Source organism: Colletotrichum acutatum, assembly GCF_030867785.1.
Source record: "Colletotrichum acutatum strain CBS 112980 chromosome Unknown BDZ83scaffold_46, whole genome shotgun sequence".
Lineage (NCBI taxonomy): Eukaryota > Fungi > Ascomycota > Sordariomycetes > Glomerellales > Glomerellaceae > Colletotrichum > Colletotrichum acutatum.
In genome coordinates, this window is record NW_026849040.1 from 287,608 (window position 1) to 314,709 (window position 27,102).

Genomic DNA, 27,102 nt, shown 5'->3' on the forward strand with positions numbered 1-27,102 from the left:
TGCGCCTCTGAAGTGCATCAATCTACTGCTTGGCATCTCACGCGTCGCGCATGTTATAGGGCTTGGCAACTTCACGGAATTCCGCGTTGATGCAGTTCTAGACTTGGCCCTTTGTAGGATCTAAAACATAGTCTGACAGCTCCAGTTGCTATTGGTCTAATTGATGCCTACCGGATAGCATTGCTTGGCATAACTCAGCTCCCGCCCTCAGACCCAAGTCACAATCGCTTGTACAGCGAGCGGTAGCCCACCACCAAACCACCACAACACAGACTATGAGGTCAAAAGTTCCCACGACAGGTTGACAACCTTGATATAAGCACCCAACGCGAGAGACTCCTTCCAAAAGAACTAGGTAGTTCTCATGTTTCGTAAGCCTTTGAAGGCAACTCTAGCAATACTAACCGCGGATCTGCTTTAACGACCTGCTGTATCGGGTATGGCTGTGCCACTTTGAGAGGCACAGCTGCGCAAAAGGCCACCGCATGCGTGATCCTTCGAAAAGTGCTTCTCCCAATCAGCAGAACCATTCGTGAACAACCACAAGTTCTTGAGACAAGATAGCGGTAAGATAGCTCCAGTCTCAGCAAAACTGGGCGAAACTGAGAATTGAATTGCATATGAGTATTGACCAGAAAGGGAAGCTCGCAAAGGTTCAAGGCGTCAAAGGCAAATGCGAACAGGCCGAAGCGATTTCTAGACTTTGTATAACCCAATTGAGATACAAGATAGTCGTAGATTCTGGGTTGCCATTGAAACATAAATAGTCACCCTCCTGTTGTCATCGGTACAGGAGATTGCAACTTCCCAACAACTCACAGCTCCAGAACCATTCAAATACCTCTCTCCATCAATTAGTAAACTCACTAAAACAACATAACAAAATGAAGTTCTCCATCCTCACCTTCGCCACCCTCTTCGCTGCCCTCGCGGCTGCAGCTCCCGCTCCGGAAGCCGAGCTTGTCGCCAGACAGTGCTCTTGCCACAAGATCGGTGACGAGTGGTTCTGCAGCGGCAGACTATGCCCCAAGGACTTCATCCCTACGGCCGCCATGACCAAAAGGGATGTCGAGATCCAGGCTCGCGGATGCAGCTGCAAGCCTATTGGCAACGGCGAGTACTTCTGCATTGGAAGCTCTTGCCCGTGAGCAACCGGCGCTGCGAGCTTCTAATCAACTTCGAACCCTCAGAGAATGGTAAGCGTCTCACTCTTAACGAATAGAAGTACTGTACCTTACTAAGAAGCCTAGATCTTTGGTCATTCTTCCCATCATTTTCGTCCCTATTGCCTCGAGGTGATGTTTCCTGCAGGCGCCGCGCATGCAATTGCTGGATGTTGAAACTACTTTTCCGTTGGGATAATCGATAAAAATAAATAAACCGATACCAAAACAATTTCAAGAAAAGCTTTGCATGTGCCTGCAGCCGCTTGCTTCTTTCCCCTCTAATAATTTTGAGACTACCTTGAGAAGCTCCTCTTTTCTAGTATGATACCTCACATTTAAGCACTGTGTGTAAAAACAGCAATCTATTGAGCACCTCCAGACAATCTCTGTCACCCAGTCGGTTGGTAGAAGTTTTCTCGGTCTTTACTTGCCAGATGAGGCGATGCCGAGAACTCTCTAATGGCGGTTTTGGGCATTACGTGCGGCGAATGACAGCTTGGCAGAATATGTACGTGCCCTTTCGAAGTTTTTCGAACTCGAAATTGCGTTACCTCGATATTATAGCTGACAGTGGGAAATGATTAGTCGTGATTCTTGAAATAGATCCGAGCTGTGACTTAGTTGACTTGAAGTCTCCAAGTTCCAACTTTTACATAGGTTGGTAACCAATAGGCTGCAACTTGCAACTCGTGTGCCGAGAGAGACGGAACCACTGTTGTCATTGGAGGTATATTGCTTCTGTGCTTCGCCGAAGGCTCGAGTGCGCTATTATGCTGAATCGGCGCCGACGACACTACAGGTCCGCCAATGTTCGGCTCGGCTCGACCGTCGTCGGTACAAGCTTTTTCAGCCACCGAGGAAAACGCGATGCGGCGACCGGACAAAAGACGGACTTTCACGGCGGACATTTCAGCCACCGTTCACCGACCTAAAATCTTGCACCCTCGAAATAGCATGATAACGGGAACAAAGTCCGAAGAACTTATGGAATCTGAGGGTGGGTTACATAGCCACGTGAACCCACGCGTTGCCATGAGCTATGACGCTTATTTGCTTGATTCCGAAATGCATGGTACTTGGTGGTGTTGCACTGCGTGCAAAGTCTATGACGAAGATCCCGCGAGCTAAGACGTGCCAACCCGCACGGTCTCGAGCCGTGCCTATTACCGTAGTAGTGTACTAAGTGTGCGCACTTTGTTTGCCAATCAATAACGATGGGTCCTGTTCTCTTATCTGTTTCAGATGTTGGAATTTCCCAAGCGGGCCAACTTTTTATAAATGTCCGGGGCGGTCCCGTTCCGGTCGGTGACAATCAAGGGGCCGGCATGGACACCGACTTTCATGTTTGCCATGCCGGCGTGGCATCATTGTGTTCAACAGAGAAGCTTTCGATAAATAGGTACGCGGCCCGCAAGTCTATCTAGCAATCTCTCGACCAAGCTTCTAGTAAACTCTCACGAAAAGGTTAACCTTAACCCCGAATACACCCAACATGCCATCCGATGCAAAGCCATCAACTTCAGGCCGAAGAACCCTGGCCATCTTCGGCGCAACCGGCCGCACCGGGAGCGAGACGCTGAAAGCCCTTCTTGCCAAGCCCACAAATCCCTTTTCTCACATGAAGGTCTTTGTCCGCTCTCGCGAAAAGCTCATCAAAACCTTTCCCCAATTCAAGACAGATCACGACGTCGAAATCATCGAGGGTCAAGTCACCGACGAGGCCCGCGTCAAATCCTGTCTCATCGGCGCCGATACAATCATCTGCGCTCTGGGCGAGAACGATAACAAGCCAACCGTCAGCGTTCTGCAAGATTCGACGGAGACAATCGTCTCAGCACTGAAACAGCTGAGAAAGGAAGGGGGAGCAGACTGGAAGAAGCCATGGTTCATCCTCCTCTCCTCCGCAACATGGAATGAGCGATTCTCCGCGAGGCAGCCGTGGCTCGTGAGATGGATGATCCAGAACGCCTTCTACTGGCCCTATGCGGATCTGCGCAAGGCGCACGCAAACCTGCAGGCTGAGCCGGAGCTGTTGCTACTGTTGTTGGTGCAGCCGCCCGCCATCATCGATGAAGAGGCGAGCGGGCACACCATCAGCACGGAGTCAGTTGGCCTTGCGTGCTCGTATCCGGATCTTGGCACGGCATTCGCGGAGCTGGCAACCGAGGAGGCGTACAAGGAGACCAGTGCCGTTGGTGTCACATCTGGCATGGCGAAGGCGGGCTTCTCGAGATATGGGCCCGAAATTCTCCCTAGAGTCATCTTTGGACTGATGGCTAGTTTTATTCCGGGTGCTTGGAGGGTAGTGCCAAGTGTATGAGAATTGAAAGTAATTCACAGGTAGCGTTGATAGATTACATTTGACATGGCGCAGCTATTCAGGGCCATGCAAGATTCTATAATACCGTCATACTCAAACAACTAGACTCGCTGAATAGTGAGCATACCCTTGAGGAGAGACTTCATCATACCAGGTTTGGGCCCAGTGCGTCGTGAAGTTGTCAGCGAGACAGCATCGTTGTTGCGCAAAGCGTCATCTTGCTCTTCTTCCGCAAGAGCCAAGGTCTCAAGCTCCCGTATTTTCCACACGCGGAGAAACCAGACTATGAGCGATTAGCCAAACAAGCCGGCTAGACAGAAGAAAGTATTTGCGACGACTTACTAGATATGAACGCTGCGACGTACATAAATCCCGTGAACAGCTGAACAGGGAGATACGCGTTCAGTCCGGAGCCCTTGATTGTCAGAGCTATGGGCTCCGCGAACGTTGCCGGGATAACGAGAATGATCCAGAAGATAGATAGTGCTGATGGAAGTAGCTGCATTCCGACCACCTCAGCGCCCACTGGTGCAACGGTCGGCCAGAGCACTCCGGCGAATGCGCCAAAGAGGGCAAAGACGATGAGGCCTGCAAAGTGTTTGGCGGCGAGAATCCAGAGCAAGAACGTGGCGAGGCCGGCGATGATGGTGCCTAGCCCGGCTACGTTAATGCGACCAAAGCGGTCACTCACCAGACCGATTACCGGGCGGCCAATACCTTGTGATACTATGCAAAAGACTCAGCTTGACTGTCACCAGGATGTGCTGGACGAGGAGGTTAACTCACGGTTGAACATGGCCGACACGATAGACCCCTGGCTAGCACTGAACCCGACAGTTTGCGCATAGTCCGCCAGTGAGAATACGGAGATGACGTATCCAAAGAGTCCAAAGAAGCCCCACGCGACAAACAACCAAAACTCAATCCTCTTGAAGATATCCTTGTGAAACGCGACATGGACGCTGCCGAGAGCCTTGTTCCGGTCCTTCATCATCAAACAACACGCGCCATTGACAACGAACGACAAAATGGCAATGATTCGGAACGCCCAGGGCAGGCCGATGTTGCGGATCATGGCGTTGGAAGCAAGGGAGTAGATGAGACCTCCCAGTCCGGAGCCGGCGGTGGCGATGGAGTTTGCAAACGAGCGGCGCACGACAAACCATTGCGGGACCACACCGACGGTGGAGTTAAAGGTGAAGCCCATGCCGACGCCGAAGCCGATGCCTTGGGAGAGCAGCAGGTGCCATATCTGGGTCGTGAACGATGCACCAATGAGAGCGGCTCTAGGAAGCGTGTTAGGAACCGGGTGGCGGAATTTCCGTCCGTCTCGGAAGACGTCGGGGGTTGAGAGGGGGCGAGCGGGCCGGCTTACGCTTGGATCACGACGCCGATGCCGAGAGTTGGTTGCGTGCCGATGCGAGGGATGCAAAAGGTGACAATTGGGGCGATGAGAAGGGCTGGTCGCGGTGAGTGAGATGACGCGGAGAAGTCTGGAGATTGGAGAGAAGGCTTACCGACGGAGAAGGACAGCCCGCCGACGAAGGCGAGTGAGATCGGGCTTGCGCCGGGAAACGCTCCGGAATTGAGGTAGTAGGCGAGGAACACGGCATAAGTCTAGATTGAGGTGTGAGAGTTACGCTTTCCAAAGTGAAAGGAAGGGCGCTTAAGGATAACTCACTGAGTTCAAGCCCCAGGTATGAGCATTGATGAGAAAGACACAGCCTACAACGACCCTGATATCATGTCAGCGACTCAAGCCTCACCAGTATGGATCACTACGCAGGGCGCAACTCACCACCCATAGCCGCCCTCTTTGAACTCTACCTGCTCACTCGGCCGTTGACTGACAGGGCTCGCCGCCGCAGAGCCATTCTTCTCATTCTCCGCTGCCCTGGAAGCACTGTCAGGCATCCGTACCACGGCATCGTGGCTGTCCTGTTGACTGGAAGAATCAGAGTGAGAAGGCATACCGGGCCCCAGCGACAAGACGAAAAGGTGCAAGTTTCGTCGTGCTTGTCAAACTGAGAGATGGGAGTTTTTGCGACAAGACAGAGCAGGTTTCGGAAAGGAAGAGAGAAAATACGCCAGCTGCCTCGGTAAGTAATGACGGGTTTGAACGAGTTTCGCGGGGTTATCTAGTTCGCTTCTCGGCGGGCCGAAGACCGTTTTTTCTGTTTCGATTGACTCACGTCCTCGGGGGTAATGTGGTTGACAAAGCTAACAGCCTGAATCATCAAGATGATTTCACCAAAAGCCGTGTAGAGTAAGACCCCGCGGGGATATGGGTGTTGGGCAAGCAGAAAGAGAGCAATCCTTTCTCAAGTTCTCCGAACCGAAGCGCGTGTTGGGCGTGTTTGAGTTTTTGCTTGCTGTTGGTCCACGCCGGGAATAGAATGGGGTTGCCGTTGCCCGCTAAACCGAATGAACGCACGAAGGGCGCGGTAGCGACAAAGACTCGAGGAGCACTGCAGCCGGACACCTGGGGAAGCAAGCAGGCGAGATTGACTCGTCAAGTGACAGCTGCAAAGTCGGCGCTCTAGACCCGATGGAGGGTGGCGCCGGAGTCGGTGTCCGCGATGTGTAATGAAATCATCTCATTGGCGTTATCGCCCGGTTGATGTTTGCCGGAGTGGATCCTATCCGTTCTCGGAAAGGTAAAATCTCAAGGGGAGAAGACATGACCAATCTTCGGGTTCGAAGCCGGACGGTCGAGGATGGTTTAGAATATCAATTCACTTATGTTTAGCCTATCCCCGCCTCTGTGAGTCTTCATCGGCGGTGCTGCTGCTGTATCTCGAGATTCCCGGCAACAAACGACTGAGATGATGTGTGTGGCTTCGGCAATCTGGCTGGCATCGGGTTAGAGCGCCGACAAACAATTGCACAACTTTTTTCTGCATGTTTGCATTGATATTGGCCGCTGTTTAAGCGCCAACATGGGGTAAAGAGACTCTTAACTTTTTGTTGGTGCTTTGCCCCGTAGTGCCGGCTGTTCTCCGAGTTCATGTCTCCGCCAGGACCGATTCCCGGGCCGCGCCGTCTCAAATCCCGAAAAGTCGGAAGATGAACCGGCTTTGGCGATAAGATAAGATCATAACACAATCATGGTATTATGGCACTACATTAAGGTATCATCCATCGATCGGCTGGTGTATTTTGAGTAAGGTAGTTCTTCCATGTGGTTATTTTGCAGCCAACTCAAGTAGGAAAGTTTTGATCAAACAAAGGTTAGGCGCAATTTGGGACGGTTCATAACAAGATTCGCTTTGTTCGTAATCCTAATTACAACGCTTCAAACAAATCGACTCTTTCAAGTCGGGCAGGTGCAGTACCAATTTACTCCTGCGTCCTTAAAGCACATACTTGAACAAGGGCGACCTGTCTCCCAAGTTGAACAACTCCTCCTCAGTGTACTTCGTCTTCGCCTCCTCCGCGATCGCAGCCTTGCGTGCGTTGGCCGACTTGTAACTCCACTCGAGCAAAAGAGCCACAATCAGTCCAGATCCACCAAAGGCCAAACTCAAGCCGAAGCCGGTTGGGTACTTGGGCTTCTCGCTCTCAAGGTACATGAAGCTGCCCACAATGCCACCGACGTTGCCAACGCAGTTCATCAGCGCGATACCAATCGCTCTTCGAGAGGCAGGGGCGATATTGTTGGCGTTCCACGATGCGGCCGCGGCCTGGATGGGGTAGATGCCGACGACGGCGAGGACGACGGAGAAGTAGGCGACTCCCTTCTTCGCCTCAAGCGCTCCGTTCAGTGAGAGAATAATGGCGTACGCAATGGCGACGATGGCGAGAGGGATTGCCAGGAAGGGCATACGCCAGAAGAACCGATCAGAAATCTTGGCAAACGTGATGGCGGAAATGGCAGCGGCGACGTAGGGCGGCGCAGAGAGAAGCTGGGCCTGCGTATTTGCGAAGCCCATGGCCTTGGTGATGGTAGGCAGTGTGAACTTGATACCGTACGACAGAGCCGACTGGCACACCAAGAAGTACGCCTGGACGTAGATCCTCCAGTTTGTCAGGTTCATCTTGAGATCCCTCCAGTTGACTTTGCCGCCGGCGCCGGCCTCCTCGCGGCCACCGCCGCCCGACTTGATGAAGATGGAGAGCTCGAGGTATCGGATCTCCTCAGGCTCGAGCCAGCGCTTCGAGAGGGTCGGGGTGTCGATCAGGAAGAAGAAGCAGCAGGCGCCCATGATGACGGTGGCGAGACCCTCGAGGATGAAGATCCAGCGCCAGCCTTCGAGGCCGGCGACACCGTCCATTTCGGCGATGGCGGCGGCGAGGAGACCGGAGAAGGCGCCGGACAAGGCGCTGGCGCAGTAGAAATACGAGATTCGGACGGCGAGATCTTTGGGCTGGAAATGTTTGTTAGATGCATACATCAAGGGAGCGTCGCTGTCTGGATACTCACCATGTACCAGTAAGAAGTCAGGTAAATTGCACCGGGGAAGAATCCAGCCCTGCAGATGTCAGCCAGAGTACCCAGATTATCCTGAAGGTTGTGAAACTTACTCGAAGACGCCGAGAAGAATGCGAGTAACCATCAACCCACCAAAGTTTCGAACCAGTCCTGTGCAAGTCATGATGATACCCCAGCAGAGGGTCAGAGTGCCGAGGTAGAACGAAGGACGCTTGACTTTCTTGAGGATGATGTTGCTGGGAACTTCGAACAAGACATAGGGAATGAAGACTAGTCAAGACTGGTTAGCGAAGTTCCTTCCCAACTCGACAGTCAAGATGCTGATTCTGGAACTCACAGATAGATAGCACAGTGTTGTACTGCACACCAGACATGCCCAGATCCTCAACCATGCCTTCAATCTTGGCGTTACCGATATTGGCGCGATCAATGTGGCAGATCAAGTAAAGCAGAGCCAGCATGGGAATCAGACGAACGTCAACCTATTATTGCCTGTCAGTCGGTGTGATCGTGGTGTTTCGGTTCCGAGCTACCCACCTTGTGGAAAGTCTTCTTCCGCTTCTCCTCGGGGTAGTTGTTGTAAAAGTCGGCATCCTCAGGGGTCAATCCATACACGCGGTAGGGACCAACTTCGATCGCCTCGGGGACCTTTTCGAGATGAGCTTCCCCAGAAGGTCTGTGGCCAAAGACGGCATCGTTCTTCTCGATGGAACTCCTGTGGGTAGCCATATCGACGGCAGAGTTTGTGGTGTCTGGATGGTTCAAGGGTAGGAAAACAACAGGAGCGAGGGCGACAGACGCTCTGCAACTTGAGATGATGGAAAGGTTGCTTTTCCCAGCTCTGAACCTCTTCGTCTCAAGAAATTTGGCAGATGAAGATTTCTGCCCACGGATACTTATATCTGACCAGGACCACCTCTTAATACAAAGGGGACAGATCAAGCCCACTGCGGAGAAAGGCTGGGATCATCCGGCTCTTACCCCAGACCCAAAAAACCCACCCCAAACACACACTAACCCCAGACTTGGCAGCCGCAGAGTGCGGGGAAATGGTGCCATTGCTAGTCGGAAATGTCGGACTGCAAGACGGATTCCTGATCAGATGCCAATACCTTATCCGTGTGGTGGTATCCGTCATGTCCGCAGGGGCCAAGTTGCAGCATTGCCAGAGTCACATTGCAGGAGGCTGGTTCGAGCAGGTCGACGGTATTGGAGAAGGCGTCTGGGATAGGTGGCAAGACATGGGCGAGACATGGCTTTGCCGTTGGTGGGAATCCAGTCGAGGGCCGTATCCCCTGTGCGTTCATTGGAATGGTAGATTGCGCGACAGCCGTACGCGCGAGCTTGAAGAGAGCCGGTTGGCTTGATGGCTTGTTGTTACGCATTTCCATCAAGACGGTGGGGAATCGCGTTGCTTACCGATATGTGGGCTCTGTTGAGAGATGTGATATTAAAGACGTGGGGACGGAAAAGCACCATTACTTTCTTATTCGCCCATGTTATCGTCCTCTGCCTCTTGAAACATTGTCACATCTCCGTCTTGCCTCGAAGTGGATCCCACGATCATATTCAAATCAGTCTCGAAATCCCTTAGAGTAGCATCGTATCTGATGAAGCTCGCAATTATGCAGTGCTGCATTGACGAGAATGGCAATTCGATAGTGGTTCATCGAAAAGCAACATGATCGTGCAGATGCGAGGATCATACCATCCTATCGAGGCCACGCGTCAATGCCCATTCGGTACGCCAGCAACTGCTGATAGCTTGAGTCGAGATTTCAATCCTATCTTGGCGGCTCTGGACCTAGAGATGCGGATTTCAGAAAGGTCAATGACACCCGCGCCAGGGTTAGGCTTCATCTGTGTAGCCAACCTGAACCACCCACTTGCTAGAGACAGATCTAGTCACTAGTATCGGAAGGGTCATGAACGGCTGTTGTTGCAAAAGCTCCTTATCCACATTGGTAGAGACTTTCAATACGCATCCATCCTTGGCCTTTTCCGACGCCAAGATGACTAGCTTGATAACGGATTTCGACGTTGTCAGTGAGATCTTTGTCCGGTTCTCATTCGATGGTGATGTTGTGGCGTACGAACCCGAATTTGGCTATTGATTCGGTCATATTGCTTTTCGAGAACCATCAGAGATAGTCGATGTTGACAGGATGTTGTGATGAGGTGGACTTAAGAAATCTAGACTCTAGAGATCCAATATGCAATCCTGAATAATTGTTCAGGCAATTATTTATTAGAAAAGTATTCAGGACGAGCCTTTCCATGACCCAAACGAGGTTACGAGTCACTCAAGAGGTGATGACCAACACCGCCTCGGGTGCTATTACGGAACTACACGAAAGAAATGCCGGCTGAAGAGACAAGTAGAAGAACTGCAAAGCAATCATTGCATCGAATCAGCAAGAATCAATGACCTAGAAGCTGTCGCGGCTACTACTGGCTCAGATGACAGCTTCTGAACGGCCGCTTTTGTTCACATAAGTGTGTTTATCTATTCCATTTTGACCGAGCACGGTCTGGCAAGCTCTGAAAAGGCAGGTAAGACGTGACTACCGTAGCATTGTCCTCGGCTCTGATCCGGGTAGTCTGTGTCTGCCATTGTCTCAGTCTAGCTGATTACTAGCGGCATTGCATAATTTAGATACTTCACACGTATTAAAGCTGCCATTAGAAATAGCCGGTGTTGATAGGCCAATGACGTTGCCTAGATTGGAGTTACATGGCGTTCGAGTGCACCATCGGCGAATCTGGAAGCTATCCCCACTCACTTGCAGACAAACCATAGCGCGATGCGGGTCTCTTATCACGTCGATCATGTATGAACTCAGAACGCTTGTCTTCAACCTCACGATGAAACTCATTCTCCGTCGGCCCTTCCCTTTATGCATGGGAACTACACAGGTTCCCGCATCCCCATCTGTATGCGAACTAATCTTTCGGACCGGGCCGTGGCTAGAAGGCGAAATGCATGCATGTTGATGCATCACTGTGATATACATAATCCACCTTGCCTCGTCACGGAAACTTCGAAATATTTCGCCCAATCAAATCCTTGGCAGCAATCAACGATGGATGCATGAGTCCTCATCAAGCAGCTATGGAACGTAATTATCTCCACATGTTGACGTTCAACTTGCCTTAAAGGCACATTGCATTCCAAAATTGCCGTTACCCGCACGCCAAGCACTGTAGGAAAAGCCAAGTCAGATGGAAAAGCTTAGCATCGAGGCGATTGCCGCGCAAGCTACGTGTTGACGACCCGTGTAGGGAATACGTAGCCCACTGTACCAACCTACGTCGATACCACCTCCAAGCAACCTCCGGATTGATACTGCCTCTAATGAAGGTACCCAAACTCAACCCCATCAACCCGAACAACACTCGCAACCCGTCCATACAAGAACTCGAGCGTGATATCAAGCTTATCCGTCACCGGCGTATACTCCACCTCAAACACTTTCCAAATTCCCCACCCGCCCGCATCACCAGCATCCAGCGTCCTCTCGGGCTGACCATTAAACTGGATCCCGATAAACCCCGCCGCCTGGTTATCGAAATACGACCAGAACCTCAGCTTGTACGGCACACCAGGCTGCACAGAAAACACAGGCGTCGAGAGCCGCGCGCTGACGACGGGGTCCTGCGAGTTGCGATCATACAGCAGCCGAGACTCAAAGGAGTGCGTTCCCGTGTGGGATGCTGCCGAGGTGACGCCGACGCGGGCGTTTTGATCTAGGTTCTGGACGATCCAGGGGCTGATGCCGCATTCGAAGTCGCTGTTGGTCAGGAGGTTGGTGGAGCCGGAAGGGCTGCCGCACGGGGGCGTCGGTGAGGGAGTGCAGGTGGGGCCGCAGGCGCAGGCGGAGATGTAGCGGGATGCCGAGGTGCCGCAGGCGGAGGTTGCGCGGGTGGGGAAGTTCGTGGCGGTTGTGCCGCCTGCTGTGATAGTTGCGCAGAAGGCGGAGGCGGAGGAGACTGCGGACGGGGAGGGGCATGGGAAGAGGGCGCGGTAGCAGCTTGATGGTGTTAGTAGTTATCGTGGTGGATGAGCGAAGGTATGGAATAGTGATTACTTGTCTGCGTTGCATCGTGCGAAGGTAGTGGTCGCCTGGGCCCCGATGGCGAGCACCCCGAGCAGGACTGAGAGTGAAGTTGAGATAAACATCATGTTGATGAGACACTAAGCTTGAACGATTTGAGAACGATTGGTCAATGGGCTTGTAGAGACTATGTTCTAATTTTTAATCTTCGATTTCAAAACATGGCTTTATACTTCTCCGGAACACTGTGAAGATTTCCTCATGCTTTACCGACACAAGCCATCCTCGGTGTAAGTGGCTTACCATCAAGTAAGATTTTGTAAAATCCCTCCGAACACGAGTTCAGCTTCACACAAGAGGGCACTAACTGGCACACCATGCCGGATGGCTGCATCTCAGCCGTTGCAAGTCGGCGAATGAGAGTTGCAAACGCTTCAGCCAAGTTTCTGGAAGTGACGGGATCACTGGTTTGAGTCTCAAAGACCGAGACAACTTGACGTGTAAGCTCTTTAAAACTTGGAGTTGAAGGCGTGGGGCGCAGGGACTACTTCGTATGACGGAGTTTGTTGTCAATTGCCAAAGGATCTCGCTTCCACGCAGCTTGATGACATGTCTCAAGCCACGGTGACAACAGAAGGAATATGTCTTGAAATTTCTGTTCATGATAACAAGATGCAAACACTGAGATGAAGCACATCCGTGGAAGGTTTCCGAAAGGGTTATCCCAAAGACGGTTTACAGTAACGCCTTCTGGGAATAATAGTCTGCCGAAGTTGGAGCCTCAACACCAATCGGGCGAGATGTCTTCATATTTTTCTAGGAAACGACGACCCTGAGGTGGAACACAGCCCTAATAGGTCGGCCACAAGCGATGGCCTCTCGTGGCTCCAAATCACACTCCTTGGGGGAAAACGTAGATAATCCGACGCCAGGCGCGCAAACGCTATCGACCTAATCTCAAGGTGTTGAAAGATCGATACATGCGTTCCTCTTGTAAAGGAGTAAACTCTGAAAGACTGCTAGGATGTTAGCTTCGAAATTTCAGCATTCCGAGTAAGTCATTCTTACCACGCATGCTTCGTGTAGTCCATATAGTTATGAATGGGATCCAACCCAGGCTGCTCAGGACAAGAATCCTGACTCACCGGACACCCAACAGTAGCAATCTTCGTAGCCGGTGTATCATCAATCAAATCCCCTTCTCTCTCACAATCGAACCCCTCAAACACATGGAAAAGCCCAAACCAATGCCCAACCTCATGCGTCGCCGTCTTGCCCAAGTTATCCTCCGGATCCCACGGCACACCCGGTCCGCCGGGCATCGTGCCGACGCTGACGTGGCAGCCGTCGTAGGTATACCACGACGTGCCGTTAATGCCAGTATTCCGGGGATCCTCGACGGGGAAGCTGCAGATTCCCGTCGCGGAGTTGGGGTTGGTCATCAAGCCTGTCTCGAAGTAGATGTTGAGGTCGTCGTAGGCGCCTCGGCGGAGTGCCTCGGCCTTCTCCTTGATGCGGGCCTGCATTGTCCAGGCATCATTGACTGTGTGGGTGGTTTCTTTGACGAGGAACTGGATGTTGTGAGGGGCGAAGGTGTCGTTGAGAACCCTCATCTGTTTCAATCGAGATCAATCTCGGGACTTTGTTACTTCGTGCGAGAGTTGGGTTCGCGGCGCACCTGATCGCTGATCATCGTATCAGTGACGAACCCTCTATGAGCCTCGTCTTCGACAACGTGCAGATACGTCGAAACAAGCAGACCCTCCGCGCGCTTGTGAAGGAATGAAGCTGATAGCCCTTCTGCACGCTGGGCGGCGCGGAGAGCTACTGCAGCTTCATAGGCTTCGGGTCCTGGCTGCTCTGAACCGCACTTCTCCTGAGCCACCACTAGTGATGCCGTCGCCAAGCCGGCACAGCACGTCAGCAGGAACTTCATTCTCATGGCGACAGCGATAGTTGCGCGGTTCGAAAGACCAGTCGGTCCCCGGAATGTCGTAGGCATTGAAGACAGCGGGCTGCCGGTTCAAATATCCATCCTCTGTGAGACTTGAAGAGGAAGGTGCCTGTCGCAATGGAGTTGTTGATGGTTCCCAAGCCAAGCATCGGCAGGTTTAGGCCTTCCTAGAAAGGCTATCGGCCCCTGCCCAGAATACGGGTTGATGCGACGTTGCGGGGGATTCCGCCAAGTCCATGGTCGATCTCTCAGGTGGTACGGATACCGTAATTGAGCTTAAGGTGCACGGGACTGCAGGCCGACTTGGAGAGCTTCGGAGACCCGACCGGGACCGGCGACGCTCGATAGAAGCTGGGGCCCGGCTCCGGGGAGATTTTGGGCGCCGGCCGGAAGCTGTAATGATAACCTGACGCACACGACTTCCAAGGTACGCCCGACTGCGTACGGAGTAGAATGTACGGAAGTAGACGAAGTGCAGCTATCTGCTCCCTGCACACAGAAAGTCATTGCTTGATCCTCGTGGGCATCTGTGACTGCCATGCAGCGTATCTGGTGTGAACCATGGCAGTGAACCATGGCTTTGGGTCACACCAGAATCGATACATGAGTGACCACCCGTGCAGTTCCCCAAGAGGCAAATGCTGACGATTAGTAACGACCAACCTCATCGGTCCCGTCCACTAGAAGGGGTTTGAAGTGGCTTGAGCTTCATGCCAATGATGATAGATGCTGAAATTGCGGATTGTGGTTACTAGCCAAGGCTTGGAGATGTGATCACTGAACGCATCCGGATCTTCAGCGATCCGCCAGGAGCTGTTGTCCTTGAGCTTACTCAAGCTGTGACTTCTCATGTATTGCTCCTCGAGTGCTCCTCGAGAGCGGATAACGAGTCGACCATGAATAAAGAAAAGAGTAACCTGAATGTCCGATCGCGGTCTAAGGATAGAGAGCCCTGTGAGAGCCGTTGGTTGTCAACGTACTTCGCTCGCGGTGTGGCTTTGAGGATTTGCATCAGCCTGCTTGCCTGCTTATGCACTTGCATAGAAGACGGCGTGCCAAAAGGTCAACGATAAGAGCGCCTTGGCTTCCTAGTCTGTCGACGGCGGCGCCGCCGGGATCGAACAAACTCCGAGAGGCTTCATTCAAGGCAAGCAGTCCGCGCAGTTTGACAGCCGACTACCGAAAGAGATGAGAAGGGGCAGTCCGATTTGTGGTGGCTTTTCAACGTCATGATTACTATACTCAGTCAGAAACAAGCAAACTCTTTTGAAGCCATCTCGGAGACGCGATCCCCGATGCAGCGGGCCATGACAGATCAAATAGGAAACGATCTGTAGCACCCTTCCAAGTCACGACAAAGACAAAAGAGACAGAGCCACGGAGCAAAATCAACAAAAAAAGGCTGAGGCAGTTGGTTGCACAAACCGGCCTTGATTGTGTCGCAGGCCTGCACCATTTACGGAAGCGCGGCATGCCGCCGCCGCCGTGATGACCAGTGGTACCTACCTACGCAGGCAGGTGACCGCGTTGCCAAACCTGCGCTAGCGGTGGTAACACAGCGCTTCTGAAGCCGCTGCCGCTGGGGGACACTTGAGATCTCACACACGAAGCCTGAGTTGAAGAAAGAGATGATGCTGACCGCGACACGAACGCGAGCTGAAAGGTCCGAAATATGTGCGTGCCGATCGCTGAAGAAGAATCTAGGGATGCGGAACGTGGAGAAGGTGAAGGTTCGAGCTAAGTGCTGAAGACCAAGAACACTCGGGCCGCCGTTTATCAGCCCATGCGACTCGAGGCTAAAGCAGCAGTGTGGTGTTACCCCTCAGGTGAAGTGCGTGACCTAGTTCAATAGATGGGGGATATTGGTTAGCTAGAAGTAGGGAGAGACATCTTCAAAGGGATAGGAAGCGGCGAAGAGGGAGGCAAGGAGGTTAAGAGAGTGTAGACTAGAGAAAAGGGGAAATATGCCGTAGTGGTGAAAATTGCATGACTCTCAAGTGCCAGAAAGTGGGCAAAGTCAGCTTGGTGTGAATCGATAATTCGTGTCTCACTCGTACGATAGCTGCAAAACCCTGGCCGAGGCTAACCCCAATTGATCTGATCGGCAGCGTGCTTGAGGGAGCAACCGCTCTTACTTGCTGCTTCCTGCTTGTTGCTTGCTGCTCGTTGTCTGGTCTGCTCGGACCAAGTGATGGGATGGCCGTCATTGTTCGTGCAGAAGGCCGTGTTCCTGTTTGCACGTCCAGAGAATTGGGTGGTGTTCCGGTCGTACAGTCTAGGGATGAGAACCAATGGCCCGTGTTTGCACCAGAGAGAATGCGAAATGCAGATCCAAGTGTACGGCACAGATGATCGACTGCAGCAGCGTTGTCAGCTGAAATGTGACGCTGGGTTAAGGTAGGGAGATGGACACGAAACGACGGACAGGAAGACGGTTGCAGAGGAGGAGGAGGAGGACAACGACGAAGCCGATAACCATCGGGGATAAGATACCTGAACACGTACCACCTTATCGATTTGAATGCGCTCCTGTCACCTCAGGCAAGAAATGAGGCCGAAAAGTGACCTACCTTAGGTATCGCGGAATCAACGATACGTGCAGTACGTACTGCGGACCTGACAGTGCTGTGGCTGAAAATGTTAAGGCAGGTGGGGCCCTTGCGCAGGTTTATCCCCAAATCTCCCGGGCTCGCTGCTCAACTCGCCGGCTCACCCCAGTGCCGTACCGCGTTCTCCCCTACGACCAATGCACACCAACTCTTAGGGTGCGACCCCCTGCGTCTCCAAGCTCGACGTCTCTCTTCCACGTGGTAACCTTGCATCTTCCAAAGCTTCTCTCCGCATCACCGCATCTGGCGCCGTCGATAAGACTTTGTTACTCTGGAGCTAAGGCGCGAAGCAGCATAGGTCGGTCCGGTTACCTGAAGAATCCCACGAGGAGATCGTTCCGCCCGAGCCTTGCCCATCACCAAATCCTTCCGTCGGCCCTCCGTATCCGTCTGCAGAGCACCGCAATCTCTCCAAGTCTTGCTCTGCCTTCATTGTGTGTGCGTTCGCGTTGTTCTCGAACCCGCCCTCGTCCTGGTCATTGTCATTGCCGGCGGGCAGAAGAAAATCCTGCACCGCCTCACCTTTCCAACCAAGAGGATGCGAACAATGGCGAAAGAATTTCCGATCTTTGCTCCGCTAATCTACTCATCCTTTGACAATGACTCTGGCATCCCCGGTTTTCGAGCACGCCTCGAACTCTGATTACTGGGTCGGCACAATCTGACAGCCCGCCCATTCATAGCTTACGTACAGCAAGCGCGGCCGGATTTGGGAGTCTGCTACGGGGTGAAGGGGGTCATATTGTCAATTCCTTTGTTTGCTCATGTCGACATTGGCAAAGACAAACAAGATTCTGATCGGCCCAAACCCTCCACAACACGGACACAAGTAGGATTGGCTGCGAGACACCAACGGAGGAAACTAACGCTGCGGGTTCCCTGTCTCGCCGCATCCGAGGGGATCTCATTCATCCAAGGGTCCCTCCACAAATACATTGCCATAAAGCACCAGCACTGGCTGCAAAATCTGGCACCGGCGTGAGGAATTCTCCAGCCCAACGCAGAGTAGTACAAGACGCTAACTATCATACTAGAAAAAGGTACCTTGGCACCAAGCCGCTTTGACTCGTCCACGCTGGAATCGGTTGGTTTGCCGACTCGTCCGAAATCCCCTACGTCTCGAGACATCCCAAACTTGGGTACAAGGGCGCAAGCCTCTTTCACAACCAGCCGGCCGTGGCGTCTCCTCCGCTCCCACCGCCATTGGCCAGTCGTCGTGAGACATGACTGGGTGGAGGAGAGAGGCAAGAGGCTTTCGATGCCGACTGGGCGTCTGCAAAGCGCCCTAACGGATGCTACTGACCGAATCATCCCGCTCGACTCGTTCTTCCCTGATGAGGTACCAACGGGACTGTCTGTGCATTGCGCGTAGTTCGTCTGCAGCAAACCTGAGTAGGTGGAGCTATCTCCCAGCCTGGTCGAGCCCAGTGGCCCTGACATGGAATCAGTCGTGGGACCTCCCGGTCTGATCTGCTGCAAGCCTGCATCGAGCGCCCCGCGGCACATGCAGATATGGAATGGCGCTAAAATGGAGAAGACTCTGATATATGATGGGGAAGGTTCGTCCGCCATCAAAGTCAAGGCGTCCCTTGTCTCTGCCCTATCTGGTTTCTTTTCGACACAACTCGGTCGTACACACAACATCTGTACATTCTTGGACACGATCTCTTCAACATGGACGCCGCCAAGGAACGAAATACCAAACGGGAGGATGAGGATACGACGGCGAAACCATCCAAGATCTCAGGCCTGTTTCCCGATTGGTTGATTTGGTACAAGAAGCCGGAGTACAGGGACTTCAAGGAGTATGCCACCGCCATACGGACTGGTAGAAGGCCCTTGAGCAGGGACGGCAGAGACAAGAGTCCCATTCCAGCACGGTTAAGTTTGGAGAGGGTCCTGAATAACCAGACCTGTAAGCATGCCTCTTAAGCCACGCTGTGACCAACTATATGGCCCAAAGCTAATCTTCGTTCGACTCAAGGCTCGCCAATGTCCTTGTATGACTTCTACATGTACCTCAAGTATATCGAGTTTTCGCCCGAGAATCTCGAGTTCTTCGTCTGGTAAGTGACAGCCCAATCATTGAGACGACTGCATGAGCCATGGTCTGACTGTCCTCCCAGGTTCCGCAACTATGAAGGATCGTACGCCAAGACTGGAAGCCTCAACAACTTCCCTATAGAGAAGGATATCGACCAGTCGTCTTCGTCACGAGACAGTATGGCAGACAGCGCTGTCGATGCAGCGGGCACGAAGCTTCCCTCTATCCAGATGTCTGAGTTTGAGTGTGATCCTGAAGCAGGTGAGTGTTATTTGCCCATTTCTTCACTAGCTGTAGCTAACGTGCCCAAAGCCAACGAGACCATGACCAACATTGTCCACCTCATTGCTCCGGAAGCCGCATGCAGGCCCAACAGCAGAGTAGGCCCGAGCGGTCGCGACCGCATCAAGTCCTGGGCCAACGCCTGCGCCAAACCAATCTGCGCCAACAACGTCCCAGCCGTTATCCCGACCCGTATTGCACCGAACTCGGCATACCGCATCGAGCTCAACGCCGTTGTGAACACATTCCTCGTCCCTGGAGCCGAGAAGGAGCTTAACATCCCCCCTGCGCTTCGCGATACCGCTCTTCTCAACCTCCAGCACTCCTCCGACCCGATTCACCTCAAGCCAATCGCAGATCACGTGTACGGACTCCTGAAGAACTGCTCACACCGCAACTTTGTCCGCCTTGGTGTCTCCAACGGAACCTTCGAGACTCTCTGCATGGCCACCAGTGTCGGCATCGCCCTCACCATTGGCGGTTTCCTTTGCGTGCTCCTCAAGGCCTTTGTCCCCTTCATGGGCGCCAACAGCCGATGGAACGCTTTTGCACCCTGGCCAATGTGGTTCGTCGGCATGTCCCTCATTTTCTCCGGTCTGAGAGGTAGCTGTTTTTTCCTGTTGCTCTTCACGAGACGTCAGCCCCTGCCCTGGGAACGCTTCGACGACAGCGCCTCTCTTTTATCTCAACGTTCTGGTCTCATGAAGTTTGTGTCGCGAATGATGATCTTTGATCGCAAGATTCGTGTTAAGGACGTCCATCTGCGCAGGCTGCAGCACAAGATTGTCCTCCAGGCCATGGTTGGCGGCGCGATCTTCGCGTCTTTGAGCACGCTGATTTTCATATTCCTGCCAGTGTGGTCGCAGACGGTGGTGCCCCAAATCTGAGAGTTGTCGTTGAATAGGCTGTACTATGACGGAAGTGTTTTCATGATATATACTCTTTCAGGATCTAGCGTGATATCCTTGGGCGGTTAAAATCGACTTCTATTCCCTTTGTTTCGTATAATGATGGCTTCATTTCAATTGATGTATTCAAAGCTTGGCAGGTGTGCCATGTATGAGGTGTATTTAGGTTAGATAGGATCAAAGCAATGATGGTCAGATTGAAAATCAGCTTCATCTCACAACCAACGTCTCCCACAACTTAAACCTTTTCGTACCCCTTACTGCAGGCGAACTAAATCACCTACGTTACGTTGCCGCGTAACTACCCTTGAGAGCCAACTCACTGGACATGAACGCGAGAGTTTCCGGATTTCCGTCCATATCTGGACATTGTCGTGTTCTCGACATCATGGCCGCGACATGCGATGGAACTAGTAGACTATCATGGTCGTACAGTACTTTGAAGACTGTCCTCTATCAGCGGTGATCTTGGGTCTCCACTATCCATGAGAAACCAGATATCCGTACCAATAGCCTGGAAGTTACTTGATGTCTCTCGCCGGCATCTCATGGGTAATCACAGATCGATGCCGCATCCTGGCCCGAAGCAGGCCATGTTCTCTCCATTTCGACTACGTCCATCGACTCAAACAAATCTCTTGTTTCGTCAAGGATGACATACGCTCATCCCCATGTCATCAAGCCCCTTCCTTCTCCTGAATCCACTTATTCACCACCTCAGCAATCTCCAAACTATTCTTCTCTAAATGCATAAAATGCCCATTCCCATGAATCCCAATGTCCCCCAGCTTAATCCACTCCGGCTGCCCACCAACCTGCTTCAGATAGTCCACCGTGCAGTGATCATAGGTAACATGCACACTCGCCTCCGTCGTAACCATCAAATACGGCACGCTGGCAATCTTGGGCAGCTGCCGCGCCGGCTCCTTCTGGCGGTAACAACTCCGGTGCGCAGCCGTATCGTTCCCGACAACCTCGGTCTCGAGCTCCGCCGCGCTGGCGATGGCTGGATTGTAATCGAGAGGCGTATTCGTCAATCCCCACGCGTTCGTCGCGGAGCGGCTCTCAAAGGACCAGAACGGGACCGTCGTGCCTTCGAGGTTGATGTTTCCCGCAATGTACTCTGGACAATCGTTCGATAGAAGAATCGGGGCGCGGGCACCGATGGAGTGCGAGATGAGATATGCTTTCTCGCCCAGCAGCGAAAGAAGCTCGCAGCCCGACGCGCGGAGAGCGTATTCCTGCGGCACCCAGCTCGTGGACAGTGGGAGGATGGTCGTTTTGAACTGCTCGAATGTCGGGTCACCCTTCTGTCCCGTACCGGGCCACTGGGTGTGCAGGATGGCTTGCGGATAGGCGTCGTATGCCTCGACGTGCGTGAAGCCCCGCTCCACGCCCTCGGCCGCCGCGCCGGCGATCATGGTGAAATTGGCGAGGTTGTTTTCTGTTGAACGGCCGATGGCGGCGGTATCGGCAAGGTACACCGTGTGGCCCTGTTGCAGGAAAAACGTTGCCCAGCCTGGGCGGTTGTCGGGTGTATTGAGCCAGGTTACGCCTGTGGTTCCGCCTCCGTGGAAGAAGACGATTGGTTTTGGTGTTGTGACGTTGCTACGGCGGCGGGTGCGGCTGGTTGTGACGGGGACTAGCTTTTCGACGTAGAGCTGGTCGACTGTGACGTTTCCTGAGGTTGTTTCGATGTAGCGGCCTCCGACGTAGAAGAAATCGCGGGTGTGGGCGGCTTCTTTGGAGGCACATTTTGTGCTGATTGCGTTGACACCGGTGCAATTTCCTGAGACTAGGGCCTGTGTGGCCACGACGCCGAAGAAGAGGATTGAAGCGATTGAGAGGCAAACCATCTTTACGGAGGAGGGACGGACGTAGGATGAGGAAGACGACTAAGAGGACGGATCAAGTGCGACGCTGCGGTAGAGGGAGTTCGGGAATATGGTTGTTAAATATCTGGTGATGACGAGGCGCGTCGACTAGGGTTGCTGATGGCGGCCGCCCAAAGGTCAAGATTCTTCGAGGGCTCCATTTGTCGAGATTGCTGGTTCGAGGAATTCTTCAAGGGGCGGAGATGTGGTTACATTGGCGGGATGGATCCGTGGAGATGGCGATCCACAAGGCCCAGGGCCTCAGTCCGAGAAGGTTGATAGTGGAGCGAGACCGGGCGTGTCCTTTGACCTTGCGGAAAAATCTTGTTCGAATTCCAATGGCGAGATACGCGGCCCATAATGTCGGGTCCTCACTTTGAAGAAGCGCTCGGTAAGACACCATGCGCATGTTCCATTTGCCTTTGCCAAGACGGAGGAGAGTTCATCGGCAGGTGGATCTTCGGCACGAAGGAGCCAAGGAAATGACGGGCCGGGGGTATTGGCTTTTTGGGTAAAGTTAGCCCCACGCCCCGGACCGTTTCTTCGGGGCGCATCTGTAGGCGATGGGACTTTGGTAAACCTCATATGTTTGTCGACTGCGTGGAGGATTTGGTTTGACGTGATAGGGGGGCATCAGAAATGGTGTTCGTGGGCAACAAAGAAGACTAGAAAAAGAATGAAGATCCGTACTCATCTATCATCAAGAACATTGGCAAAGCAAAGGTGCAAACAGTCAAGATAAAGAATCAGGCCCAGAAAGATAGAGGGAAAAAGAAAGGAATGAGCGCAGAGCGCTGAGGGTGATTCGAACCCACGAGATTTCCAGATGGCCATGCAAACTGGGCAATCGAATGCCAGTCTCCACGGGACATCAACCGTTCAACCACCTTCCGGCGGTAAGTCATTTCCAGGGTGAAAACATTCTCCTCTCTATTGGGTTGACTTTTTGAGCAATTTTTGTCTCTATATAACCCCCTCCCCACCCCACATGAATACTACGCAGTTACGATGCGACTGCCAAGTGAATATTCTACTCTGTCACGTGGCCATGGATTGCCTCTTGCCTCGACTGTTGGTTCAACCTATATTACCTAAGGTAAGGTACGATACGCCAACTAACCTGACCTGCCTTTCCGAGTAGCGTTTGCAAGTGATGGGAAAAATCAATTTCTCCACTGTATAATCTTGCAGTGGCCATTCTTCCTCGCCGTGCTGGCCACAAAGGTTAAATACATGTTCTGCCCGGCAAAGCTCTTGGAAGGGGATTTGCAAATGACATGATGGACGTGTATAATGAAGCCAAGGCGCAAAATTGCATACTTATGCGAGTGACAAAGTCACAGCGTCAGGAGTGTCCCATCCTCCCGTCCGTAAGTCCATACGCCGAAGCTCCCTGGGGATTCTGGGATCTATGTAACCCGTGTTCCAGCAGTACTTAGCCATTAGCCAATCACCAACAGACATAACTGGGCAAGCTCAGAAGAGGTCTGCAGAGATTTCTGGCGACATCGTGATGGCATTGATCATTTGGGGTACAGGAAGTCGCCAGTTGGACGGATTGAAGGCTGATGGAGGGAGTGTAGAGTGATTAACGTTCAACTTGAACACTTCGACATATGTTTGTATGAATCGACAAAGAAACTGGCAAACCTGTACTTGCAAAAGTCTTGGCTCGACTCTGGCCATAATAAGGATCTCTTGACTTTGGGAACTTATTGGGCAGGTATCACCTGGTGTGGATGGAAAGGCTCCTTCCTGAACCCACTCATCGACGCGGTCTAACAGGTGAAAAATAAACGAAGACGCCCAACACATCTAGATGAGCCGAATTATATTCACTTCTCAATAGTATGGGCGGTCAACCCACCTCCCGCTCAGGATCTTTTCTCCCAACCTACAGTCCTGCTTCCCGGCCTTTTCAAGTTTTCCCACAACTTTCAACTTGCCCTAACCTCATTTCTTGTTTTCCACAACACCATCCCCTCCACCCGTCTTCCTCAACATCGCGACTTTGCATCATCTCAACATCGCAAACTCATCGCGGCCTTTCGCTATCTGCTGTCCTTCTCTCATCTTATTCACACGGCCTCCTTCGAAACGTTAGTCAAACGAATGCCAATCAGTCTGCATCAACCGTCCCGACTCAAGTCGAGAGTAATTTGATCCCTCTCCCACATTCATCCGTCCGGTCTTGGAGTACTAATCCCATGTAGATCATGTCGTTCAGAAGCAGCCTGATTATCTCCGGCTCTGGAGGCATGGGATATAGCGAGGTAGCTCCCATCTGCGCCGACCAGAATGCCCTCACCCGAATTCCTGGCCTCATCTTCGAAGTCGGCGACAACGGTCGCATCATCGCGCAGCCGGGCACTCCTCAGCTCAAGCTCCTCACTCAGGGTTACGCGAATGATACTCCCACCCGCGACATGGCTAAGCTCATTGCGCGCCGTGGCGCTGATCTCCTCGCCGCATATCTCAAGGTCGTCGCTGCTGCCAGCAACGGCAAGAACGCCCTGGTCGACCAGAATCACCACCTGGCCTGGGTTCCCGCGCTGCGAAGCCTGGTCAAGGAGAAGAAGTGGACCGAGTTTCCGGACATCAAGAACCACCACGTCCAGGCTGTAATGATCGCCATCGGAGATGCTCGCAAGCGCTTCATCGACGAACTCACCATCACCCCCGCTCCTCCCAACCGCGAGCATTACAAGACCTTCCTCGACCTTGTCGATCGCTTCAATGTCGACCGAGTTGGCCAGGCGGGTCCCGCTGGCTCCATTGCTCCTTCGCATACCGCTAATGCAGCCATCCCTAACACTGATGCCTCTGTCGTGCCCGCCGTCCCTGCTGCTCAGGTTGCCCCTGCCCAGGCCGCACCTACCATCCCGTCTGCCTTCCAGATCTCGGCAGAACAACTACAGTCTACTGCAGACGAGATGATTCGGGATGCTTTCGGTGCACTCCAGATCAGCGATCAGCAGAATGATCAGACCAGCAACGATCTCCAGACCTCCGCGGACCAGCTCCAAGCTGCGGTGACCAAGACAATCCAGGACGCTATCGATGCTTTCAACGTCAAGAACAAGGTCATTGAGACCATCACTCAGAAGAAAGACCAGGCCAACAAAGCTGCTCAGATGGCCCAGACCGAGATCACGGCCCTCAGAGTCAAGTATGAGACGACCAAGAAGCAGTGCGAGAAAATGAAGGACGAGCATGACAAGATGAAAAAGGAGAACCAGAAGGTAAAGAACAAGAACGTGGAGGCTACGGCCACCGCCGTGGTCGCCTCTTTGACCGATACCATCACTGTCGCCTTAACTCATGCTATGGCTGATATGGAGGCCGCCGAGCATCACGGCAGCATCTCCGGCCAGGAGATGCTGTTCGCCCACATCATCGACGACATCAACGAACTTGAGGCTCTTCGAGGCGGTGAGGATGTGGAGTGGACTGCCGATGACTTTGAGGACTACAAGGACAAGCACAACATCCCAGACTTCTGAATTGTACACCAAGACGTCTTGATGCCGGCATCTCGTTGGAGCAAGACAGAAGGGTCACTGTTGTACATGTTGGCACCATCGGACAATGGAAGGGTTGGCAATAACGGTTATCAGGCGTTGGACTGGTCTAATTAGAGTCTTTGGGTGTAATAAGTAGGTAGCAAAAGCTCCTGGTCTATCAATACATCTGCCTCTCCCATGGTCTATGACTCAATGACCTCAGGCGTCCACCTAAAATTGCCCTATACAAAACAATGACTACGTGATCACTCCAATCAAACCTTCTTCAGTTCAAACCCACCAGTCTGAACATATCGCGCCGAAGCAAACACACCCGCCGACGCAAGAATTGAAAACCCACAGAACAACTGCAAACCCAAATAATCCCCTCCCCGTGCATCAACAATCGCACTCGCAATAGGACTCCCCGTAAGCGCGCCAAAAGACTGGAACGCAAAAGCCGTCCCGGTTCTTGCGCCAATCTCTCGAATGTCTGAAATCTGCGCAATCAGCGTCGGACCGATGGAGGTCAGCCCCGACGAGAGGAAACCAAAGGCCGCTGTGAAGACGAGGATACCGGCATTGCTCTTGATTGGGATCCAAAGGGCCAGGCACGCGATGCCGGTGAGGGTGGCGAGGATGATCATGATGTTGTAGCGGCCTATCTTGTCGGCTACGAGGCCTGGGATGACGCGCCCGATTAAGCTGGTTGGAACAGTCAGTAGGTGTTCTTTGAGGCAGTGAAGGGAGAATCTGGGACGCACCCTACGGCATGCATGATGGGAAGTAAGTAAATGACTAGGCCGTCGTCCATACCCTGTGCCTTGGCTTGTAAGATAACAAAGGCGTAGGGAACAAATAGACCCCAGAAGACTAAAAACAGCCCAAAGACGGTAGACATCATGGTAGGCTCGGAACTTCCCTCTCGCCTAATTTTTCTTGGCATCTGCTGTTAGTGAATGAGTGAGCCTACCACCAAATTACTAACAGCCGAAAACTCTTCACCTCCCCTTGCCGGAGCCCGCATCCGCGATGGCCTCACAGCCGCCGTCGGGCACCGGACTGATGTCGGCCGACCAAGCCGACCCCGAACCAGGCTCCGGGACACCTCCGGAGCCGAACCCCACCTCAAGAGCTAAGCGACGCCGCGACGCCGAGGCACAGCCGACCCGGCCCAGCCTAACGGGAAGCCAGCTTGATGCCACCACCGACGCCCCTACCTCGGCCGAGGGGCCCGCAGCCTCTACCGCATCTGCTCCGAGCGGATCTGCCACAGGGTCCGTCTTGACAGCCCTTGCAGAAGAAGCTAGACAGTACGAGGCACGGAAAGACGTCTTTCTGACCATTGCACGGTCCGTCGACAGCGTTGTCGCCAGCTTTGACGGTTCTAGAAAGCAGATCGCGAAAGAAGCCACTGCCTATGTCATTCAAACCCTCAAGAGACTGATCAATCACGAGACAAGCCCAATAGCGGCCCGGAGTTGGGCGGCTGTCGTCGCACCGATGGCGGGCAACACCACTGCGGCGACCCGGAGCGGCCAGAGCTGCCAGAGCTCTGCCCGCCCGAAGGCCACACTCCCCGCCGAGGATCAGCCGCAGGCGCAGCCGAAGGAGGACCTCCGCATCTTTGCCCGCGTCCCGGAAGAAAGCTTAGCGGCCGCTCGGAAGATCGCACCGTTCGCCGTACGACAGATCGTCTGTAAGGCCGTTGGCCTGGGGCTAGCGGACCTTCCCCACGTCTACCATATCAGCACAGGTTACTCTCTGAAGCCGCGAAACAAGCAAATACAGGAAAGACTACTTACAAGTAAGGCAAAGCTGGCGGAATGCCTCGGCGCCCACCAAGTCGAGACGCCTATCAAGTGGCACACATACGTTGTGCCGCGATGCCCAACAAAACTACACAGCATTGGCGGGGACGTCCTGGACCCAGCCACACTCGTTGAAGATGAGGT

The 27,102-nt window shown here is 53.1% G+C and overlaps 9 protein-coding genes across 9 annotated transcripts; 3 read left to right on the forward strand and 6 right to left on the reverse strand.

Moving 5' to 3' along the window:
* The first annotated feature begins 2,391 nt into the window (after positions 1–2,391).
* Positions 2,392–3,641, forward strand: BDZ83DRAFT_320215 (uncharacterized protein). The gene has a single exon (XM_060502369.1). The coding sequence runs from the start codon at positions 2,659–2,661 to the stop codon at positions 3,484–3,486; it is 828 nt and encodes a 275-aa protein (XP_060365060.1). The 5' UTR covers positions 2,392–2,658; the 3' UTR covers positions 3,487–3,641.
* BDZ83DRAFT_577566 (major facilitator superfamily transporter) lies at positions 3,588–5,457 on the reverse strand (the record flags this gene model as incomplete). Its single annotated transcript, XM_060505032.1, has 7 exons — positions 3,588–3,769; positions 3,829–4,212; positions 4,273–4,772; positions 4,862–4,946; positions 5,004–5,103; positions 5,168–5,222; positions 5,285–5,457. 7 exons carry the CDS (start codon positions 5,455–5,457, stop codon positions 3,588–3,590), a joined length of 1,479 nt encoding a protein of 492 aa, XP_060365061.1.
* Positions 5,458–6,839: 1,382 nt separating this feature from the next.
* On the reverse strand, positions 6,840–8,817 carry BDZ83DRAFT_699365 (major facilitator superfamily transporter; the record flags this gene model as incomplete). The annotated part of the gene is made up of 5 exons (XM_060511409.1): positions 8,456–8,817; positions 8,256–8,400; positions 8,011–8,161; positions 7,910–7,958; positions 6,840–7,853 (listed from the first exon to the last, which is right to left on the reverse strand). The coding sequence occupies exons 1-5, from the start codon at positions 8,645–8,647 to the stop codon at positions 6,840–6,842; spliced, it is 1,551 nt and encodes a 516-aa protein (XP_060365062.1). The 5' UTR covers positions 8,648–8,817.
* A 2,331-nt stretch (positions 8,818–11,148) lies between these two features.
* On the reverse strand, positions 11,149–12,112 carry BDZ83DRAFT_621404 (uncharacterized protein). Its single transcript, XM_060508259.1, has 2 exons — positions 12,007–12,112; positions 11,149–11,949 (listed from the first exon to the last, which is right to left on the reverse strand). The coding sequence occupies exons 1-2, from the start codon at positions 12,099–12,101 to the stop codon at positions 11,271–11,273; spliced, it is 774 nt and encodes a 257-aa protein (XP_060365063.1). The 5' UTR covers positions 12,102–12,112; the 3' UTR covers positions 11,149–11,270.
* Positions 12,113–12,916: 804 nt separating this feature from the next.
* Positions 12,917–13,915, reverse strand: BDZ83DRAFT_577561 (metalloprotease 1; the record flags this gene model as incomplete). The annotated part of the gene is made up of 3 exons (XM_060505031.1): positions 12,917–12,989; positions 13,042–13,586; positions 13,652–13,915. 3 exons carry the CDS (start codon positions 13,913–13,915, stop codon positions 12,917–12,919), a joined length of 882 nt encoding a protein of 293 aa, XP_060365064.1.
* A 4,295-nt stretch (positions 13,916–18,210) lies between these two features.
* On the forward strand, positions 18,211–19,749 carry BDZ83DRAFT_752189 (uncharacterized protein; the record flags this gene model as incomplete). The annotated part of the gene is made up of 4 exons (XM_060514159.1): positions 18,211–18,451; positions 18,521–18,602; positions 18,663–18,841; positions 18,893–19,749. 4 exons carry the CDS (start codon positions 18,211–18,213, stop codon positions 19,747–19,749), a joined length of 1,359 nt encoding a protein of 452 aa, XP_060365065.1.
* Positions 19,750–20,447: 698 nt separating this feature from the next.
* Positions 20,448–21,626, reverse strand: BDZ83DRAFT_752190 (Alpha/Beta hydrolase protein; the record flags this gene model as incomplete). Its single annotated transcript, XM_060514160.1, has 1 exon — positions 20,448–21,626. One exon carries the CDS (start codon positions 21,624–21,626, stop codon positions 20,448–20,450), a length of 1,179 nt encoding a protein of 392 aa, XP_060365066.1.
* A 2,057-nt stretch (positions 21,627–23,683) lies between these two features.
* On the forward strand, positions 23,684–25,147 carry BDZ83DRAFT_778124 (uncharacterized protein; the record flags this gene model as incomplete). The annotated part of the gene is made up of 2 exons (XM_060515498.1): positions 23,684–23,798; positions 23,858–25,147. The coding sequence occupies exons 1-2, from the start codon at positions 23,757–23,759 to the stop codon at positions 25,145–25,147; spliced, it is 1,332 nt and encodes a 443-aa protein (XP_060365067.1). The 5' UTR covers positions 23,684–23,756.
* Positions 25,148–25,250: 103 nt separating this feature from the next.
* Positions 25,251–26,028, reverse strand: BDZ83DRAFT_621409 (major facilitator superfamily domain-containing protein). Its single transcript, XM_060508260.1, has 2 exons — positions 25,912–26,028; positions 25,251–25,852 (listed from the first exon to the last, which is right to left on the reverse strand). The coding sequence occupies exons 1-2, from the start codon at positions 25,959–25,961 to the stop codon at positions 25,423–25,425; spliced, it is 480 nt and encodes a 159-aa protein (XP_060365068.1). The 5' UTR covers positions 25,962–26,028; the 3' UTR covers positions 25,251–25,422.
* Positions 26,029–27,102: the final 1,074 nt, after the last annotated feature.